We start from the raw sequence: 23,263 nt of genomic DNA on the forward strand, positions 1-23,263 counted from the left end.
GCTTCGTAGAGCAGGTGGTGGTTGAACAGTTTTGAGGATGAGGAGAAAGTCTCCAGATGGGCAAAGTAGAGGTATTATGGACGGGGAAAGGAGCTCGTCGAAAGTCACAGAGACACAAACCAGCACAGCTTTCAAAGAAGTAGGACACTGCATAGTAGCAGTGCTGGGTTCAAGGACAGCAAGATGTGACTAGAAGTGAGCTGGGGAGGCAGGAACTCAGTCAAGGACAGCTTCATGGGCCTGCGTCTAAGTAGCTTGAACTTGACCTTGTAGATAAAGGAGATTATTGGAGGATATAAGACAGGGAGTAGGGTCATGTGGTTTTTAAGACAAAGTGGCATTTTCTCTATCCACGTCCATAAAGAATTCTTAGGACCCTTATGGAGCCAAGTTCCTTTGTCACAGAAGAAGAATGTAACCAAAAATGCATTCATGGAATGTCAGGGAGATTTGTCCAGGCATCTTGATAACCATTATTGGGGGCTTAGGGGGTAGGAAGTGGAAGAGTAGAGTTCAAGGCAGCACAATGCTAAAAAGAGTCATTTAGAACCGTGCTATTATAAAGGGATTTCTTCCTCTAATTTCCCATTTTACCAATTTTACATAACGTAATTCTGTTTTATTCATATGTGTATACATGTATTTCAACAGTAACTATATCTAGATATGAATCTTAAAGGAGATTAATTCTTTCGAAAGAAATGCAGTAAGATCAATTTCCGGGAAACTTTTTGGATAGAGACGGGTCTGCCCATCTCCTCTCAAATACTATTCTGTACGTGACCTTGGAAGGCTATTCCTACCTCTAAAATGTCTTGGAACCACATTGAAGGGCTGGGGGCATAAACAATGAGAAAACCAGTGACGGGGAGAGGCAGAGAAGATGATTAGAACAGCTTAAGATAATGATGTGTTTTGTGTAATTCAAACTTTTATCTTAGTACTTCCCAATCATTTGAGGTTTCCTTAGCCATTAACTAGGTTTTAAAAATTCCAAATCTGGGGCTTTTGTTTTGAGTTTTAAAGTGATTTAAACCCACAAGGACTCTCTGTCCCCTGTATTCTTTTTCCTCTTCTGAATCCAGCTGTCATCATTAGTATATATCAGTTTCCTGCTGGAAAGAAAATTATAGTCTCCAGTGGGAGCTGGAGGATGAGGAAGAAAGAGCCTAACTGCTGCGAGGACGCGGAGGCTGGGTTACAGGCCTGGGCAGGGACGGGGAAATGGAGAGCTTTCATTTGCATCTTAAACCCGTCTTAACTTATTTGCTCTCAGGTTGGAAATTTTCCATTGCAATATCTATTTGCTGAAATCCTCTCTGAGACTTGCCTAAATATTTACTCCCTTTATTCTGCGAGGTGGACTTCTATTTCTCTCCTATGCCCACACCCCTTAAATTGTGTTTTTCGTAGTTCCTGAATTGAACATTTTCTTTTACCAAGTGTTTAAACAAATATCTTACCTATTTGCACTGTCTGACTTTAAGTTCTCTTGGTGGTGTATGAGTGGGTTTCCCCTTTCCTAGTCTCCATCTTGCTAATTTTAATGTAACCTGGTTCTTTCTTTTGCGATTATATGTATGTTTAATGTATTAAAATTCAAATCTTGGGAAGTTTCTGTTGTGGCTCAGCAGGTTAAGAACCCAACTAGTGTTGCTGAGAGCTGTGGCGTGGTCCCAAACGTGGCACAGATCTGGCATGGCTGTGGCTGTGGTGTAGGCCGGCAGCTGCAGTTTGACCCCTAGCTTGGGAACTTCCATATGCCTCAGAGTGCGACCCCCCCAGAAAAAAAAAAAGTCAAATCTTGAAGAGGATTAGTTAATCCCAAAAGAAGAAATGACATAATAACAGTTTCCAAAAAATATTTTAGGTAGAAAAGGATTTGTCCATCCTACTCACATCATGTGAGTGATCTCAAAAGACTGTTTCTCTACCCCTGAAATGTATATAGGATGTCTATTATACTCTCATTTTCAGGAAAAAATCATTATTTTATATCGTCTTCCTTGTAGAGATCATAATAATTATGACCAACATTTATCGGGCCCTTAACTCTATGCCAAGCATTTTTCATGCATTAATGAAGGAGGTACTTGTGGTCCTTCACTTTAGATGTGAGGAAACCGAGGTACAGAGAGACCTGCCGGATGTCACGTGTATAGTGAGAGAACAGAGCCTGAGCTTTCCAGCCACTAGAGACCACACCGTGGCCCCACAGCACAGTCACACCCAGGTCAGGGAAACCTCGCCCTGTCTCAGGGAGGGGTGCCGGGGACCCCTCTGGGCATTCAGCTGCCCAGGCTCCTGCCCCTCCTGCAGAATCCCCAGGCCTCAGAGAGGGATCCCCTTTCTGGTAGCTTCCAGGTCGTATGCTTTCACAGGTCTTTCTTGTCTGCAGCGCTGTCTCCCATCCCCGGGGTGTGTGGAATAATAGGAGAATGTACTCGCGACTGGAGCAGTTACTAGAAAGAGGAAGCTGGCTTCTCCCAGGCAGCCACCTGCTTTTTTCCCTTTGAAAGTGGTCCCACGGCCACTGCCCGAAAGACTTCCCAATACTGGCTGCTGGGGACTGCATTTTGTGGTTTCTTTGTTAGTTGGCATTTATAGTTCGGATCTCATCCTTCTGCCAAGTGCAATAAACATTGTGTTTTAACTGGAATGTAACTTTTATTTTTGTTATTATTCTTCTAAATGCCTCAAAGGTGACCAGCTTGTGAGCGTGAAGTCAGAATCCCTAAAGAGTCGAAACACCAGGTTAATGTCCTTTGTAGATCCGTATAAGACGAGAAGACAGGCTCTCATTTTGGACTGCTTGTATTTATACAATGGCAGTTCAGTCATGTAAGCCCTCTCAAAGGCCAGCTTAGATGTTGCTGATGGTTAAGTGGTAAAATCTGTGAGAAGTATGCAGTGACACCTTGTATTTGTACTGCCTAGAACATGAATAATCTATGTGTGACATGAATAAATATAAGGTCAATGATTTTTATGACATACTACCTTCCTTTACCTAAGTTCCGGGGAACTATAGCCAAACAATTACAGAGACTAAAAACATTAGCAACTTCCAAACACCTGCTTTGATTACTTGGCCTAATTAGGTTACATTTAACCAGTCCCATCTGAACAAATTGAAAACAATTCTTATCTCTTCCCGCGGTCATGCACTTTTATCGGTGTTGGATGCAGATGTGTTTAACATGACACAGTTGGTGCTATTACTTCTCAGCTCTGGGCGGAAGATAAAAGGGAATTGAGAACATATTTTTAGAGTCTTCTGGGACTTTGTATTTCTGGGCCTGCAGCTCTAAACTTAAAAAAAAAAAAAAAAAAAAAAGGCTTTGTTGTCAATAAATTAGTTGCTTTTCTCCAAAACACTGGGACTGTCATCTGAGCTGTTGCTTTTGCCAAAAGTATCTTTCACAGAGAACGGTGAGCTCCTAAAATAAGCGGATGAGTCCTAGCTGCCTTTCGGAAGTCAGCATCACGCAAGATGTGCATCATTAGATGGCTGGTTTCATGTGGCGTTGACCCCTTGGTTCCTTCCAAGCCCCGTGCTGAGTACACTGGCCCACAATTCTTAGAATTTTAGAGTTTAGAGATCATGTAATCAAAAGGTAGAGTGATAACTGTAGCAATTAAGTGACTTACCCAAGGTCACACAGCCGGTTAGTGAAAAAGTCAAGCTTTCCTGGTTCCACTATTAACTGTGGTCACCCATCTCTGTGTCCAGAGTGAATAGTGTTGAGTTGACCAAGTCTCTGGATTGTTAACCAAACCATATCATGAAATTGTCTGGATCCTTAAAGCCCTCATCACAGATAAGCTGAAACTAGCTGCCATGTCAATTAAGTTAGTTAAAAGCAAGTTGGGTGGTTTTGGGGTTTTGGTTTTGCTTTTTAGGGCCGAACCTGCAGCATATGGAGGTTCCCAGGCTAGGGGGCCAGTCGGAACTGTAGCCACCAGCCTACACCACAGCCACAGCAACACCAGATCCTTAACCCACTGAGAGAGGCCAAGGATTGAACCCACAATTTGTTTCCGCTGCACCGCAACAGGAGCTCCAAGCAAGATGTTTTTGAAAACTTATTCTAGACATTTCACATAAAGAGAATTGTACAGCATGCGGCCTTTTGTGTCTGGATTCTTTTTTTTTTTTTTTTTTTTTTTTTTCCCACTGTACAGCAAGGGGGTCAGGTTATCCTTACATGTATACATTACAATTACATTTTTTCCCCCACCCTTTGTTCTGTTGCAACATGAGTATCTAGACATAGTTCTCAATGTTATTCAGCAGGATCTCCTTGTAAATCTATTCTAAGTTGTGTCTGGATTCTTTCACTTAATGTTTTCAGGGGTTCTTCCATGTCGTACCATGAATTGACACCCTCTTCTCTTTTCTGACTGAATGACATTCCGTCGTCAGATGTAACAAGTTTCGTTTCCTCAGTTGATGGACACTTGGATTGGTCATACCTTTTGGCTGTTAGAAGTAGTGCTGCTGCGAAGATTCATGGATGTCTTTTTTTGCAGGGACATATGCTTTCAGTTCTCTTGGGTATTTGCCTAAGAGTAGAACTGCCGGGCTATCTGCCAATTCTAGGTTTGGCTTTAAGGAATTGCCAAACTTCTCCCCCAGAGACTGCACCGTTTACGTTCCCACTGGCCGTGTATGAGGTTTCCAGTTTCTCCACATCCTGGACAATACTCGTTGCCCACTTTAGGATAATAGCCATCCTCGTGGGTGTGAGATGGGGCTTCACTGTGCTTTTGATTTGCATGTCCCTGATGGCTAATGATGTGGAGAATCTTTTCTAATGCTAACGAACCGTTGGTACACTTTCTTTAGCGAAATATCTGTTCTGATCCTTTGGGTTATTTGTCTTTTCATTCTTGAGTTGTAAGAGTTCTTTGTATATTCTGGATATTAACCCCTTATCAGATAAACGATTTGTAAGTATTTTCTCCCACTCTGTACATTGACTTTTCCCTTTTGGGATCATGTCCTTTAATGTACAAACATTTTTAGTTTTGATGAAATTCAACTTATCTGTTTTTTCTTTTGTTGTTTATGCTGTTGATGTCATGTCTTAGAAACTATTGCCTAATCCAGCGTCGCAAAGATTTGTATCCATTTTCTTCTTAAGAACTTAATAGTTTTTGGAGTCCCCATTGTGGCTCAGCAGTAACGAACCTGACTAGTATCCATGAGAATGTAGATTTGATCCCTAGCCTCGCTCAGTGGATTAAAGGATCCCTCATTGCCATCGATGTGAGCTGTGGTGTGGGTCAAAGGTGCGGCTTGATCTGGCGTTGCTGTGTCTACAGTGTAGGCCAGCAGCTGCAGCTCCATTTCGACCCCTAGCCTGAACTTCCATATGCCACTGGTGCAGCCCTAAAAAGAAAAAAAAAAGAATTTAATAGTTTTGTCTCTTAACTTTTAGGTTTCTGAACCATTCGGAGATAATTTTCGTGTTTGGTGTGAGGTATAGGTCCAGCTGCATCCTTTTGCCTGTGGCTATCCATTTATCCCAGCACTTCTCATTTAAAAGACTTCTTTGGGAACTCCCTAGTGGTCTAGTAGTTAGGATTTGGCACTGTCACCACTGTGGCCCAAGTTTAGTCCCTGGCCTAGGAGCTGAGATCCCATGCAGGCTGCTGCAGATCATGACCAATAAATAAATAAATAAATAAATAAGTAAATAAGTAAATAAATAAATAAAAGGACCCCTCCTTTTTCCCATTGAATTGGCTTGACACTTTGCTTAGTCAAAACATCAAGTGACCGGAGTTCCTGTCCTGGTGCAGCGGAAACAATCTGACCAGGAACTCTGGGGTTGCAGGTTTGATCCCTGGCCTCACTCACTGGGTTAAAGGATCCGGCATTGCCATGAGCTGTGGTGTAGGTCAAAGACGTGGCTTGGATCTGATGTTGCTGTGGCTGTGGTGTAGGCCAGCAGCTGTAGCTCTGATTCAACCCCTAGCCTGGGAACTTCCATATGCCGCCAGTGTGGCCCTAAAAAGCAAAAAAAAAAAAAAACAAGTGGCCATAAATATATGGATTTATTCTGGACTCTGGTTTCTAGTCCATTGATCCGTATGTCTGTCCTTATACCAGGACCACACTGTCTTGACTGTCGTTGCTTTATAATAAGTTGAAATCAGGACGTGAGTCTTCCACCTTTGTTCTTTATTTTCAGTAGGGTTTTGGCCGCTGAGTTCCTTGCATTTTCTTACAAATTTTAGGATCAGCTTATTAAATTCTTCAAAAGCAAAAGACAACTAGGATTTTGATAAGTATTATGTTAAAATCTGTAGTTCAGTTTGAGGAGTATTGCCACTGTAGCAATATTACATCTTCAGATAGATCAGAACACGGGGTGTCCTACCATGAATTTAGGTCTTCAGTTTCCTTCAGTGATGTCTTGTAGTTTTCAGCGTACACGTCATGAACATCTTTTGTTAAATGATTTTATTCCGGGAGTTCCCGTCGTGGCTCAGTGGTTAATGAATCCGACTAGGAATCCCTGGCCTCACTCAGTGGGTTAAGGATCCAGCATTGCCATGAGCTGTAGTGTAGGTCACAGATACGGCTTGGATCCCAAGTTGCTGTGGCTGTGGCGTAGGCCAGTGGCTGCAGCTCTGATTAGACCACTAGCCTTGGAACCTCCATATACCAGAGGTGCAGCCCTAGAAAAGGCAAGAGACAAAAAAAAAAAAAAAGAAAAAAGAAAAAAAAAGAAATGATTTTATTCCTGTTTTATTATTTTTGATGCTGTTGTAAATGGAATTATTTTCTTAATTTCAATTCTGGATTGTTCACTGCTACTATAAAAAACTATAGTTGATATTTGTATATTAATCTTTTATCCACAACCTTACTGAACTTATATATTGTCTCAAATAGGTTTTTCATTTATTTGTTTGTTTTTATGGACTTCTTTGAACATTCCATCTATGAGATCATGTTATGGGCAATAGAAATAGGTTTTTACTTCTTTCTCTCCAATCTAAATGACGTTTATTTTTCTTGCCTTCTTGCCCTGGTTAGAACCTCTAATATAAGACCGAATAGAAGTGTCTTGTCCCTGATCTTAGGAGAAGAGCTTTTAGTCTTTTACCATTAAGTACAGTGTCAGCTGTGGGTTTTCCATAGATGCTTGTTATCAAGTTGGAGACATGTCCTTCTATTTCTTGCTTGTTGAGTGTTTTGAGCCTGAAAGGGTATTGGGTCCTGTCATTTCTTCTTCTGCACCTATTGAGATGACTGTGTGGTTTTCATCCTTTATGAACATGATGCGGGTCTTGTCTTTTTCTTGATGAATAGTATTCCATTATGGGCATGGGTTGTTTATATTAATTCACTAGTTGAAATACATTTTGGCACTTCCACCTTTGGGAAATTGTGAATAATGCAGCTCTGAGCATAGATATGTTTATGTGGCTATATGTTTTTACCCTCCTAAGTAAAACCTAGGAAAGAGATTACTAGGTCATATGATAAGGATTGTTTAAGTTGTAGGAAATTGCCAAACTGTTTTCCAAAGGGCCTTACCACTTAGCATTCCCACCAGCAGTATATGAGAGGTCCAGTTATCCTGCATCCTCATTGAAACTTGGAATTGCCCCTCTTGTTGATTATAGCCATCCTGGTAGATGTGTAGTGGTGTGTTATTATGATTTAAATTTTCATTTCCCTAGTGACCAGTTGTATTGAGTATCTTTTCATGTGCCATGGTTGCAATATACATATCTTTTTTTGGTAAAGTGTCTGTTCAGATTTCTTGCACGTTTTCTTTTTAATTGGATGTTTTTAATTATTGAGTTGTAAAAGTTTTTTGTTCTGGATACAAATATTTTATACAGATAAATAGTCATTAAATATTTTTTACCTATCTGTTGCTTGTCTTTTTTCTTTTCTTTAATTTATTTTTTATTGTTATTTCCCCCAACTCACTTTTTTTTTTTCCACTGTACAGCATGGGGACCCAGTTACACATACATGTACACATAGTTTTTTCTCCCATTGTCGTGCTCCATTGTAAGTATCTAGACGTAGTTTTCAGTGCTACACAGCAGGTCTTTTTTCTTAACAATGTCTTTTGAAGAGCTTATGTTTTTAATTTTGATGAAGTCCGATTTATCAGTTTTTCCTTTGTCTTTTATGCTTTTTTTTTTTTTTTTTTTGCTGCGCCTGAGGCATGTGGAGGTTTCTGGGCCGGGGTCAAACCTGTGCCACAGCAATGACAACGCCAGATCCTTCAACCACTAGGCCACCTGAGAACTCCTGTTTTATGCCTTTTGTGCCCTAGTAAAGAAGTCTTTGCCTATCCCAAGGTCACAAAGACAGTCTCTCAGGTTTTCTTCTGAAGTTTGATTTTTAAAGTTTTACGTTTAGATCTGTGATCCACTTTGGGCTAATGTTCATGTATGTCATGAGATAAGGTTGAAGTTTTTCTTTTTTTTTTTTTTTCTTTGTCTTTTTAGGGCCTCACCCATGGCATATGGAGGTTCCTAGGCTAAGGGTCAGATTGGAGCTGCAGCTGCCAGCCTACGCCACAGCCACAGCAACGCAGGATCTGAGCCACATCTTCGACCTACACTACAGCTCTCAGCAACACCGGATCCTTAACCTACTGAGCAAGGCCAGGGATTAAACTTGTTAAACTTGCGTCCTAAGGGATGCTAGTCAGATTCATTTCCACTGAGCCACAATGGGAACTCCTGAAGTTCTTTTTGTTATTTTTCATATGAATATCCAATCGTTCTGACTCAGCAAGACCTCTGGGCTCTGGGTTCTCCCTGTCTGTGCCGGGAGGGAAGGTGCCCCTGCTTAGTAGTCTGGGGCAACTAGAAGTCTCACCTTATGTGTTGCTTTCTTCTCTCGGGGGCCATGGTCCTGGACTGCCCATGTCTGATGTTTAAAAACAATAATTTCACACGTTTGTCTAGTTTATAGCTGTTAGTTGTTTATGGCAAAGGGCAATTCCTATAGTGGTTAAACTTGCATGGGCTAAAAGAACTATCACCTTCATCACTTTGCTTTGAAACTTCTTGGTTCCTCAGTTGTAAAGTGGGGATGGTACCCTCAGAGCATTGGGGTAAAGGTCACCTGAAAGAAAGAGAAAAAAAAAAAAACTGTGAAAACCCCATGGAAAGTAACATTATAAGAAAGAAAAAATCTAGCATAGGAAGACAAGCAGGTATTAGGAAGTAAAATTGGTACCAAAACGAATGGTCGGTCATCTCATCAGAACTTCTGCTGGTCCCATGGCCAGCTACGCTTACTCCCAGGCTCTCCTCCAGTGCCCATCTGGCAGAATGTACTTGATGGCACACTAAACCGCATGCCAGTGCAACCAGATTCTGTTGGATTTGCCAGCTGTAGATTGTACCTTGTGGCGTCATTCCCACATTGATGTAGGCCAGTGGCACCAGAAACCTCTTCAGTCTTAGAGACTGTTTCTTCCAGAACTATAAACTGTAGCGCTGGCAAGACACTGAGATCAGCAGTCCTAGCCACTCATTACAGGTGCGTCGGCAGAGGTAAGCCCCACTTATTTAAAAGAATCTTCCCAGCCACTGAGACTCTCAAAAAGGTTTCACACCGTATCTCATTGCCGAAGGGCAAAAGGGAAGCCCCAGATCCTTTGTGGGGAAGAGGTTAAATGAAATGGGGGGGTGTCTAAGCTGTGATGATACAGAAGTTGCTGATTTCTCAATCTTGTCCTTGGGAGCAATTCGCTGACAAAGAACCCAAAGCAGTGTATGCTAAGAAGTAATTTTATGTTTGTGTCTTCGGGTTGTCATGTGTTTATCCACAAGTATTTCCTGACTTCCTCCCTGTGTTGGGCAGAGGCAAGGATGGGATGGTGGGTGGAGGCAAGAAGTGAAAACTGCTGGTCCCACCCAGGGCCTGGTGAGCTCATTTTTAGCCTACCCAAATCCCTTCAGAACTCTTCGGACTCCATCTCCCAAGCCACAGGGACTGTTGTTATTTTTGGGTTGACCAAGTAGTCTTCAAATAGTATTTTCAGAAGCTCATCCTCCTTCCTCAAGAGCAGATAAGGCGTTTGGTGCCTAAAAAAGTACTTGGAGAATCTGCTGGGGCAGGGGAAGGAGGGAGTGTTTTCAGAGGGATGTGTGTGTCGGGGCCATGCCCGTACGCAGGGCAGAAGGGGTTCAGAGACCCAGAAAGTAGGCAAGACGTAAACAGCCGGCACCCGTTCAGGGTGCTTCTCAAGACGGAGCGAGTCTCCAAACGCTTCCGCCAGGTCCTTCTCCTTGTCTGTGACTGGAAGGGCCCTTCAGGTCAGGATTACTGTTCACCAGGAGGAGCAGAGGATTAAGTAGAAGAATTGGAATTTCCCTTCGATAAGGAGAAGCCAAGATGTATTAAATCACTCGATTTGTGGTGTTGTTGTTGTTGTAGTTCCTATGGTTTCCTCTCCTCTCCAAACATAATTGTGTTTTTTTTTTATACTGAGAAATTGCATAACAGACCATTAACAGCACAGAGTGTACAAACTATCATCTCTGATTATTTTTAGAACCAGTTTATCAACTGGTCCAGATAAGAACATTTGTTGGGTCTGATTACCAGATCTCTCTGACCAGAGCTCCAGTTCTTTGAAATAGAAAAAGCTGACCGTCTCACTGTGCCTTAAAAGTAAAATCCACTTTGTATTCTCTCACTTTTTTTAAGGAGAGTAAAGGGGTGGGGGTGGGGGGGGCTTCTACAGACGTTTCCTGATCGAGCGGGATCGGAGAATTCCGAGTCATTACCATATGTGAGAGAGAAATTCATTCATTCATTCATTTGTCCGAAACTTCTACAGACGTTTCCTGATCTAGCGGGATCAGAGAATTCTGAGTCATTACCATATGCGAGAGAGAAATTCATTCATTTGTTCACTCAATCATTCAAGGAGACAGCACAGGAAAGGTAGAATCAAGAACCTGCCTCTGAGGCTCAATGGCAAGCGACCACCAGAGTGGCACGGTCCATACCCTGGCCATTTATACAGCGTCCCCAGTGTGGCAGTGAAACTGTTTTTTTCTGTTTGATTGGCCTCTTTCTAAGTAGAACAATTTTGCTGTGATTACTGGGGTTTTAGCTTCTCCCATAACGGTCTCTGCGGGGGCCAAGAAAACAGTGTCCCTCGGGGCCTGTACACCAACTCCCTCTGGCCCCATTAATTTTGGCCAGTTCAGCACAAAGCAATGAGGCTATCTTGGTTTGTGACATAACCAGCGAAGGCCAGGAACTGTATACTATTCAGGAGCCTCTTGGTTGAGCCCTAGATGAAGGGGTTGACATGATGAGGAGCCCTGATATACAAAAACAAACACCGTTCAGCACTAGAATTAGACACGTTCAGCACGGCAAGCTGTTTACACTCCAAGAAGCGCGGATGATCTCAGGTGGTCTGAGAAGTGTGGTCCCTGCATCAGCACATCAGCATCGCCCCAGAATTGGCTAGAGATGAGGTTGGGGGGCCCTGCCCTAGACATCCTGAGCCAGGAGCTCTGGAGGTGAGCGCACCAGCCTTTGAGAACCACTGGTCTGAGGTAACCACACAGCCACCCTCTGGGGATATGCTCAGTGCTTGGAATGTCAGATGAAACTGCCCTCGCTCTTTTAATTGTTATTTTTCAATCCCTTTCTCTCTGTTTGCTGAGTAAAGTTAAATTCACCTAAATGCTCTTGTGGTGAAACTCCACTGTATCCATAATTATGTGGTAATGATATCATCCACATTGTTTTCCAGAGTGCCCTTATTAAGGCTATTTAGATTAATATGCATCTTTTCAGATTATGTTGACTTTTTGAAAATCAAACTGGTATGAATAGCTGTGAAAATCAAAGATAACTGACCCATGGGCCTGCCCTTTGGGGCTGTGCTCCTCCTCTAGGGAAGAGGCAGACTTCCCTAAACAATAAAACAGGACCTCGGACCTTGCTTGCTCAAGGTAGTGCTGCTTTTAAATCCTCCCTCAGCCACCAGAGTCGATGTTAGCGCCCTCCCTTGGTTGCTTGGGGAATGGCAGCTTTGAAATCCAGTTGATTAAGCAATCACAGTTCAGGTCATAGACATAACACTGAAATCTGCAGCTCGCCAGAGAACCGAGAACCGAAACTGCTAAAATAACACATCTGAGATTCCCAGAGGGAATTGTGTGAATGGGCCACTGTGCTTCTTCACACAGACACTCCACTTGCTGTCCTGCAGGACTCGGCAAAGTCCCTCCATCCCTCTCTAGGAAATCTCTGTTCAGGCACCTCATGCTCTCCAAACAGATCAACCTCAGGAAACTTCCTTCGACTTCTCCAAAGCGGCAGTTTCCTAATGCTGCTCCCTGGTGATATGTTTGCAATAAAACGACAGTAAAATGACACTATAGCATATTTTTTTTTTCTTGGAAAGAATTGTCCTTTATGGAGCTCCCTTCTGGCACAGTGGGTTATGGATCTGGCATTGTCGCTACAGTGCCTCACGTTGCTGCTCTGGCATGGGTTCGATCCCTGGCCCTAGAACTTCCACATGCCAAGGGTGCAGCCAAAAGAAAAATAAATAAATAATTGTCCTTTTTAATTGTAATTGATCTTTTTCATATGTGACTATGAAATTACTACTTTTTTGGTGTTCACATAGCCTTTCTTTCATGAAATGATAATAGATGGTAGATTTCTAACATCCTCTCTTTACAAAATGAAATGTTGGCAACTTATACCAGCCTGTCATTGTTTTGATATTTGATTAGTCCTTGAATTCCAAACTTGGGAATTATTTCTCTTTTGAACCAGGACATGGCATGGCAGGAGGTATTGTCCTTCCAAGTGGATCCAGCCTTTAAGCCATTTCTTTAAAGGCTATTCTTGCTCTGGAGAAGAAAAAAAAAAAGTTAATTTCAAAAGTGAACTCTGATTGGATGTTTGGAATCAGTCACACATATTTGGGCGACTAAAATGACTACACCGTTGGGAAAATCCAAAGATATTCCTAACAGGGAAGGCTGGGGAAAAAAACTCCAACTAAGAAGAGTTTACAAAAATCGTCTAATTTAATGAAAACCAAGCTGGAGCCATCAGAGAGGGAGGGACTTGATTCTTTCATTGGAACACTTGGCTTTCCAAGAAACGTAGAAAGGAAGCCACCCAAAGCCATCAAAACTGAAAATGCAAGTAGAAAAGTTGGCTTCTAGGGAAGGGGGTTGCCAGACCTCAGACTGCAGAGCTAACTGCCATCAGTTTGTTGTGTCCTGAGGACAGCAGGCCGTCACAGAAATGGGAACAAGTACTCCGTGTTGCTCTAGACTCTGGTAGGGCAGGATGCCAGATGGTGCTTCACCAGGAAGAAATCCTGATTGTGAGAACCATTCGGTGAGCTCTGCCAGCCATGGGGTGCAGAGCCCCACAGTAGCTGTGACCCCAGCTGCACAGAGGAATCACCTGGGTCATTTTGAAACCAGCCTTGCCCCCAGAGATGCGGTCAAGTGTCCCCCGACCTAGATGGGTTTTTTTTTAAAGCCCTCCAGATAAACTTAATATACCTCGTGGGCTGAGAAACCGCTGTGCTGGAGAGGAAAGCAGTATGTCCTTTTCAGTCATTGCTGCTGTGTGTATTCAAGGATTGGGTATGTCTCTCTCACCTCCATCTCCCGTTCCACCCGGAGACCCCCTCACTCTGGCCCTGGGGGAGAGGGTGTGCTGTGGTCTCCCCCTGCATGAGCGCTTCATGCAGGAGCCTGATCTTTTTAATTCACTTTTTTTTTTTTTCAAGTTGACATGGGGAATTTATTTTGTAGAAAAGCAATATCTAGAGAATGCCACACAACCCTAGTATGTCTACAGTACTATATATAAAAATGACAATTGCTCGTAACAACATTGAAGCACTGAAAGATAACAAAGTACTTTCTGAATCCAAGAAGTCAAATTATACCCAGTATCATTTTAACGTCCTTATATATATATATCAATGCTAACATTCAGTAAGCCAAATAACCAGGTCATCCAATAATGTAACTTTGGGTGAAACATAGCTTGGTGATATCCAAGTCTTTTGGCAATACGTAAACTGGCTCTTACTCATCTGGTTTATCTCCACACAAATATTTTAAAATTTCAATTTCTTGGTCAAATGACATACTTTGCTTGACTTCATTAAATATATTTAGACGTTTCTATTATACACAGTTAAATGTACAACTAAATTAGTAAAAAGTGCTAAGGTTTTATGGGAACATTAATACTCTGACAAAAATGTTTATGAATGTGCTCTATACTAATATTTCTTTCTTCATTTAAATCTTAATTTTTTCCTGATCTTTTTAATTCACTGCTACATCCTAGACCTCGAAGAGACATAGGTGGGTTTTTTGCATAGTGAGCCAGCCTCTGCCTGCGAGGGCCCTTTAGGCCTTTATGGAGCGGGTTCATTCTTTTGAATTCTTGGGGATTTCCCCGCCCTTGGTGTGTTTATTTGTAAGAGAAAGGGGGGGCGGTGAATTTTCTAGTTCTTCACGAGGTGAAGTACGGGGCTAGAATCAGCTGGCTCTTTGGAACTGCAGCCCTTACCCATCCACCCAGAACCCCACGCAGCCCTGTGATAGTTGTAGCTGAGGCGTGTGGTTCTCAGCTAGGGTACGTAGCAGAATTACCTGTTGGCTTCTGAAGGCTCCAGATGTCTGCGCCCAACTCAAAACCGACAGAAGAGAATCTGCAAGAGTGGCGTTCGGGCCTGTGTGGCTTTAACAACCTCCAGTGAGGAGCCATCACCTGAGGGCAGCGGTTTTCAAAGTACCTGGCCCTGCAGCAGCAGCAGCAGCATCACCTGGGCACTGGTTAGAAATGCAGATTCTGGAGTTCCCGTCGTGGCGCAGTGGTTAGTGAATCCGACTAGGAACCATGAGGTTGTGGGTTCGATCCCTGCCCTTGCTCGGTGGGTCAAGGTTCTGGCGTTGCCGTGAGCTGTGGTGTAGGTTGCAGACGCGGCTCGGATCCCGAGTTGCTGTGGCTCTGGCGTAGGCCAGCGGCTACAGCTCCAATTCAACCCCTAGCCTGGGAACCTCCATATGCCGCAGGAGCGGCCCAAGAAATGGCAAAAAAAAACAAAACCAAAAAAAAAAAAGAAAGAAAGAAATGCAGATTCTCGGCTGCCCCAGCCCTCCTGCAGCAGAAACTTTGGGGGTGAGGCCAGGCAGCGGGCTGGTGCTTTTACAAGCTCTCCAAGTGGTCCTGATGCTCACTCAAGTTTGAGAAACTGCTTTAGGACACCTCATTGGGTCTTGCTGCACAACAAACAACATTATTTCCAAAGTAGGTGTTTGGAGAAGGTGCCTACGTGAATGTGATCTGATAGTTTCCTAGCTTGTGGCTCTGACCTGACGGCCCCTGCTGCTCCTCTGTTGAGGCACAGGTCTCTCCTTGTTTTCTCTCTCCCACTCCTTGGAGCTTTTGCCTCCCTCTCCTGGTCAGGCACCTCTGGGCAGCCTCGGTGCCCATCTTACATTTTGTTCCTTCCTGAAAGCCCTTTTTAAAAACTTCTTCCAGGAGTTCCCGTCGTGGTGCAGCGGAAATGAATCGGATTAGTAACCATGAGGTTGGGGGTTCAATCCCTGGCCTTGCTCAGTGGGTTAAGGATCCGGCGTTGCCATGAGCTATGGTGTAGGTGGCTAGGGGTTGAATTGGGTGTAGCTCCAATTCAACCCCTAGCCTGGAAACTTCCATCTGCCGTGGGTGTGCCCTAAAAGGCAAAACAAAACAAAAGCAAAACTTCTTCCAATGGAAAATAAGTGCACATTGCATTCGTTTTGGTCATTCTTATGGCTTTTGTATTCCCTTTACTTACTGTTTCCTGTGTGACCTTGGGCAAGTAACTTAACCTCTCTTGCCTCATCTGTAAAAATAACAGGCAATTTTTAAAAAGAAGAATAAATTTTAAAGAATAAATTTTAAACAGAATAATAGCAGTGCCTACTTCATTAAATTTAGTCTAAGTACTTGTTGAAGTACTTAGACTAAAATTCAGCAACTGTCAATTCTAAAAGTAATTATCATTCATAGCATGAAATAACAGGTAGATAATATGGCACATAAATCCTTAGCGATTGTCATTTCTCGCTAATGATTTTGGGGCACTAAGCATATTGCAATTTTAGTAGTTGTCTTTCTCCTCCCATCAGGTTTTTTTTTTTTTTTTTTTTTTTTTGGAGGGGGAGGGTGACAAATTTTTTTAATGATTTTTATTTTTTCCGTTATAACTGGTTTACAGTGTTCTGTCAATTTCTACTGAACGGCAAAGTGACCCAGTCACACATATGTATACATTCTTTATCTCACATCATCCTCCGTCATATTCCATCATAAGTGACTAACTAGATATAGTTCCCTGTGCTGTACAGCAGGATCTCATTGCATCAGTTTCAAAGCTCTTCATATCTCTGTGTCTCCCAGAGTACCTACTCTATGCTCAATGTGTGCTTACAGAGTTACACTGAACTCCCGAGGCAGTGTAGGCCAGGAAGTCCCAAAGGAGCCTTTCCTGAGCAGGAACCCCGTTTCCTCTGTCTTTGCGGGTTGTGCCTTCAGTCCCAGGCCTCCCAATGATGTCATCCTTTCTCAAGGTCTTAAAGGAAGCAAATGGGTCTGGATATCCAGCTCTTGAGTCTAGCGGATTATACGCTCTTCCTGGAATACCTCTCTTTCAGAGAACAGGCTCATCTGAAAATTATCCAGAATTAGACAGTTCTTCCTATATTTAATTAGTTTTAAAGAGCAGATCTCTGAGCCATGTTTCTGGCTCCTTACCAAACCAACGAAATTCCTTTTTATTTATTTATTTTCTTTTTTCTTATATAATGATTTTTATTTTCTTTTCATTATAGCTGAAATTCCTTTTTAATGCAGTGTTGTCCTCGGGCAACAGTGGGTGGGAAGACTAGGAAAGTGGCATCTGGAAACCTCGGGAGTGTGGTCTTCTCATTTCTAAATTTGAATTGAGTTTTTAGGCATTGAAAATAGAGATGATGGAGTTCCTGTCATGGATCAGCGCGTTAAGGACCCAACACTGTCTCCATGAGGATGCGGGTTCGGTCCCTGGCCTCACTCAATGGGTCAAGGATCCAGCATTGCTGCAAGCTGTGGCGTAGGTCACAGATGCAGCTCAGATCCGGTGTTGCCATGGCAGTGGCATGGCTGGCAGCTGCAGCTCCGATTCAACCCTGCCTGGGAACTTCCGTATGCCGCAGGTGCAGCCGTAAAAACAGAAAAGGAGGGAGGGAGGAAGGAAGGAAGAAAATAGAGATGATGACACAAAGGTTGAGGATCCTGACCTCCTGGGGTTTCCCTGCTGCTTTGCAAAGATGGCTGCCCTCCTGTTTGAACATGGACTTCAGCAGCGTCTGGGTTAAGAGCAGATGTCTACAGCCGCAGTTAGCAGGTGTGGGGGGCGGGAGAGCCTCCACCAGTCACAGTCATGTAGGAGCCTGGGCCCTGTTTTGCCTCTTGGGGCAGACTTCTTTTTGAAACAATTTGGTATGTAACAGGAATAGTCTGTATTTTTATTTTTTATTAATAACTCCTGGACTATAGCAAACCTATGCAGTTTTTCAGTTTCAATTCAGTTTTTCCCAACTATTACCTTAATCTTTTACATTTCTATTATGTTTATGATAGTTTTCTAGGCATCAGTAGTGTTCATTGAGTTATGAGGTATTTCAGCAAGGCCTGTGGAGTTCCCGTTGTGGCTCAGTGGTTAAGGAATCTGACTAGGAACCATGAGGTTGCGGGTTTGATCCCTGGCTGTGCTCAGTGGGTTAAGGATCTGGCGTCGCCCTGAGCTGTGGTGTGGGTCGCAGATGCGGCTCGGATCCTGCATTGCTGTGGCTCTGGTGTAGGCCGGTGGCTACAGCTCTAATTAGACCCCTAGCCTGGGAACCTCCATATGCTGTGGGTGTGGCCCTAGAAAAGACAAAAAAAAAAAAAAAAGAATCTGGGTTCCAGGAGGTATCCAGGACTCCTCCCATAGTCAGTCCCCCGGTGCTGCCAATTTTATTCCTTCAGTGCTTCTCAAACACATCTTCTGTTTCTTCCTAATTTAGGCCCTCTTCATTTCTCTCCTACACTACTGCAGTATTCATTTTAATACTCCTGCGTAGTGTAGAGGAGAAACGAGAGGCCTCCCTGCCTCCAATATTGCCCTCTCCGCAATAAGAATACTTCCTCGAGCAGGTTCACCTGATGTTGTTGCTTAAAATCACCACTCAGTGGCATCCCCTTGCCTGCAGAAGCGTGCCAAGCTCCTCTACGTGGCCTAGGAAGTTCATGTCCCAGCCACGATGCTTCTCTAGCCTCAGCTCCTCCTGTTCCCCACCCCAAATTCTGTGCTGAGATCAGCCTGCCTCTAGTTCCCCACATGGTCCATTCGGTTCTATGCCCTTAAACCTGTGTTCTGCCTTTGATGGTTCCAGCAGCACCTCCTCTCTCTTCATGCTTGAGACTCAGATGATCACTTTCATCACTGTACTGGAATCACCCAGTCATTCATTTCTCTTTCTCGGACTAGATTATAAACTCCCTAAAGACAACGTTCTTATTTCACTTATCACCCAGCACACAGCAAGCGGGCAACAAGTATTTTTGACCAGAACTGAGCATACAAAAGATCTCAGCAATCAAAAAGGCAGATCATGAAACTTAACAGAGTGGCAAAATTTAACAGGGCTCTGCTTAACGAGTCTTGATCTAAGTCCTGAGTACAAAGTGGGAGGTGGATGACTCGCCATCATCAGTAGACCATGTAAAAAAAGAAAGGCCTGTGGTTTTCAGTTGACCTGATGCTCCGCGTGAGTCAACAGTGTGATGCAACCCCAGGAACCTCATGTCAGAACAGGGAAAGTAACAGCCGTGCTGGTCAGACCACGAGGCAGAGTCGTGTGCCCTCTGGGGGGCCAGCCCTGAAGCGGGTGAGCCCTCTCCGACGGAAGGCAGCTTAGAATAGTGAGAAAGGGTGCATCCCTTGTCTGGGGAATAGTTAAGGGAAGTAGGGTATTTTGTCTCAAGAAGACAAAGGGGGTATAATAACTGTATTCAGATGCCCTAAGGGCTCTTGGGGAAGCTCAGAAGGCCGAATGGGGCCACTGAGTGGAAACTCCAAAAAGAACCTTGTGAAATGAGATCTCCTCACAGTGGGACAGTCATTCTCGTGAGCTCCAAGTCACTGTAGGATTTCACCGAGAGCCTCGGGGCGGTCTCAGCCCCTGAGGATGCTTGAACTAAGTGTCCTTTTATCCTGCTCAGCCGTGAGGGATTGGTGATCCAAGAGGTAGCTGAATTTCTATTTATTGAATATTAGGAAGGAGTGCCAGGAGCACGTCTTCTAATAGGAATGCCCGTTGTCACCCCAGGAGAAAATTATGAACTAACTGAATAGGAAGTGCTTCTGGGCCAGAGGTCTGAATCTCGGTGGGCTGGTCACTTATTATATGGTTCGTGTGAAATCCACTCTGCAAGGATGTCGGGTAGTCCTATCCGATGTATCCAGAGCCTTGCGCCTTCTCCTGTGCCCTTGTGTGAAACGTGGAATAAAGCGAGTACCTCTTTTCCTTTGCTTTTTTTGCCTTTTAGTTCTGGAGCATGTGGACCTCTGGGAGGAAGTCAGAAGGATCGTCTCAGAATCAGAGCTGATAACGGGATTCCGCTATACCTTCACGGTGCCCGGCCTGCCCCAGTACCTCCAGAGCCTCACCAAGCTGGCCATCGCTGCGGTGTGGGCGGTAGCGGCCCAGGCTGGAGAGCAGACAAGGGACCTTCCCATCTCCTTCTCTCAGCTGGTAGAGTCTTCCTTCTCTGAAGTGCGCCTGCTGACCCTGGAAGCCCTGTTGGAAAGGTTCTCAGCAGCAACCTCTGGAGTAGGACAGAAGGGACTGTCACCCTTGCTGTGGAATCTGGGAGGCACATTCTTGACATTGGCCGTGAAGGAAAATCACCCAGAATGCCTCTGCAAGGTGAGGCCTCTGGGGGACTGGCCACCCCTTTCCACTCCCCACGCTCCAGCGAGCCCCGCAGTGATAAGGTCATGAGGCAGGATTGGGTTTGGCATCTGCAGGAGCAAAGAGGGAGGAGAGTCAGCATCCAGAGGGCAGGGACTCTCTTCATAGGGAGCTTGGCATGGCTTCATGCATGAAAGGACACTAAGAAAAGTGTTTGATAGGTAATGGTGTGGATGACAGAGATTGACCAAAGGCAAAGATTGGGAGAGTAAGCCACTCAATGCTCAAGGAGACAGAGCATTGAAAACTGGTGGGAGAATGCGCCAGATGGTAGTTTTTGCCAATGTGGCTCTTTGGGGCAGATGCCCACATGGAAAGCATGATCAAAAGGAAAGGAGGGCACTGATCTAGGAATCTGGGCTTTTAGAGTCCGATCCCAGTATGCCATTGCCCTCCCCACGTCCACCCCTCCCCGCCCCATTTTATCTCCTAAAGGGATTAAGGGGGAAAAGAAGTCAATGGGAGGAGTTCCCATTATAGCCCAGTGGAAACATATCCAACTAGGAACCATGAGGTTGCAGGTTCGATCCGTAGCCTCGCTCAGTGGGTTGAGGATCCGGCGTTGCCGTGAGCTGTGGTTGGTGTAGATTGCAGATTCGGCTCGGATCCTGCATTGCTGTGACTGTGGCATAGGCTGGTGGCTACAGCCCCAATTAGATCCCTAGCTTGGGAACCTCCATGTGCTGAGGGAGTGGCCCTAAAAAGACAAAAAAAAAAAAGTCAGTGGAGAGCTTTTCTTTCTCTTTTTTTTTCTTTTTAGGGCCACACTCGCAGCATGTGGAGGTTCCCAGGCTAGGGGTCCATTTGGAGCTGTAGCCACCGGCCAACACCACAGCCACAGCAACTCAGGATCCAAGCTGAGTCTGTGACCTATGCCACAGCCACAGCAACGCAGGATCCTCAACCCACTGAGTGAGGCCAGGGATCAAATCCTCAACCTCATGGTTCCTAGTCAGATTCGTTTCTGCTGTGCCATGACGGGAACTCCAGTGGGAGCTTGTTCAAAGATAGACTCCCTTATCCATGCAAATGGTTATGATTTAGGTTCTGGGGACTTTTTTCTGAGGTGTTTGTGTTTGTTTTCCACGGATCTGGCTCACGCAGATACTGAGAATTCTCCACTACATGGACCCCAGTGAGTGGCTTCCTCAGACAGAGCGCTGCATCCATCTAACCCCAAAGGAATTCCTGATCTGGACGCTGGATATTGCTTCCAATGAAAGGTTTGTCCTCAGTGCTGCCTGTGTAAACTTGGTACAACACGTGGTCCCATCAGTCATTTATGTAATGAACTTGAACACAGTCCTGGCCTAAGAACTCCAATCCTGTCTCTCTGTAAGTCTCAGCCTGTTCTCTAAGCCCAAGCAATAGAATGAGGTCAGAGTTTCCCATTGATTACCGAAAGGTAATTGCTCTGAAGGTTTGTGTACAGCACGAGGCAGAGGATTCCAGTAGTCACAGCCACGCAGATTACAAACTGTCTGCAAAAACCATCTGTGTATAAAATATGTTTGATTTTACTTATTGATGTATAATTCGATTATAATAGTGTATTCGTTTCAAGGTGATTTTATGTTCTGTGTGTTTTTTTGGCTGACTTTTCTAGGTCAGAAATTCAAAGTGAAGCTCTGAGACTTGCCTCCAAAGTGATTGCCCATCACATGCAGAGGCGTGAGGAGGTGAGGCTGATTCCCTCTGTTCTGGGGTCTAGGTTTCTGTGCTCTGATTTCCCTGGAAGGTGTCAGTAAAATCAAACCATCCTACAGGCAGTATAGAAGCCTCGTGGCACATGCATGTAGCTTCAACAAAAATATTTGCTCCTGTTGACTTTCACTTTGGTTATAACTTCTGGAGAATTTTCGGAGCATTATCTTTGACATTTCTCTTGTTCTGGGCACATTTGATTTGAGTCCATGAGGGTAACACAGCCTCTCCCTCCCCCCCAACATATACACACACCTATGCCCAAACTCCTGTTTCCCCCCCCCTTTTTTTTTTTTTTTTTTTTTGGTTTTTTGGTCTTTTTTTAGGGCCACACCTACAGCATATGGAGGTTCCCAGGCTAGGGGTTGAATTGGAGCTGTAGCTGCCACAGCCTTGCAGGATCCAAGTCGCCTCTGCGACCTACACTGTAGCTCACAACAACACCGGATCTTTAACCCACTGAACGAGGCCAGGGATCAAACCTGCATCCTTCTGGATAATAGTAACGTCCTCAGATTCATTACTGCTGAGACACAATGGCTATTTCCTATTTTTAGCTAGACTCTTTATTTGAAGAGGGAATGAGCAAATCAATTCCAAGGACTGCAAGTTGCTAGGATTGCATTCTAGTCAACTAAGCATGAAAATATATCACTAAGGGTTAAATATTCCCCCAAACGTGACCCACCTGGCTCAGTGTGGAGGCCCAGATGTGCCCCACCTGTCTTACATGTCTTTGGGGTGAGATGGAACTAAAGTAATCAAAACAGCTTCCTGGGGGAGAAAGGGGAACCCTCCTACACTGTTGGTAGGAATGTAAATCGGTGCAGCCACTATGGAAAACAGTATGGAGGGTCCTTTAAAAAACTGAAAATAGAGCTACCGCATGATCAGCAAGCCCACTCCTGGGCGTATATCCAGAAACATTGAAAACTCTAATCTGAAAAGATCCATGCACCTCAGGGTTCATAGCAGCACTGTTTATAATAGCCAAGACACGGAAACAACCCCAATGCCCATCCACAGACGATTGGCTTAAGAAAATGAAATGTTCCTCAGCCATAAAAAAAGAACAAAATATTGCCATTTGCAGCAATTACAGATGAACATAGAGGGTATCATACTAAGTGAAGTTAAGTCAGACTGAAAAAGACAAATATTATGTGATATCACGTATATGTGATGTCTAAAAAATAATACAGTGAATCTATATCCAAAATGGAAACAGACTCACAGATATAAAAAACAAACTCATGGTTACCAAAGGGGAAAGGAGAGAGGAAGGATAAATTAGGAGTTTGGGATTAAAAGATATAAACAACTATACGTAAAATAGAGAAGCCACAAGGATTTAATATAGCACAGGGAACTATATTCAATGTCTTATGACAACCTATAATGGAAAATCTGAAAAAAATATATATACATCTATGTGAATCACTTTGCGATATACCTAAAACTAATATAACATTCTAAATCAACTATGCTCCAATTAAAACAAAAA

General features: G+C 43.9%; 1 protein-coding gene across 1 annotated transcript in view; it reads left to right on the plus strand.

Moving 5' to 3' along the window:
* The window catches only part of THADA (THADA, armadillo repeat containing), a 324,874-nt gene that overhangs the window by 249,378 nt on the left and 52,233 nt on the right, over positions 1-23,263 (plus strand). Inside the window, 3 exon segments of the mRNA XM_021088406.1 lie at positions 19,631-20,010; positions 21,160-21,278; positions 21,662-21,734. Coding sequence (XP_020944065.1) covers positions 19,631-20,010; positions 21,160-21,278; positions 21,662-21,734 — 572 coding nt within the window.

Source organism: Sus scrofa, chromosome 3 (genome assembly GCF_000003025.6).
Source record: "Sus scrofa isolate TJ Tabasco breed Duroc chromosome 3, Sscrofa11.1, whole genome shotgun sequence".
NCBI classification, from domain to species: domain Eukaryota; kingdom Metazoa; phylum Chordata; class Mammalia; order Artiodactyla; family Suidae; genus Sus; species Sus scrofa.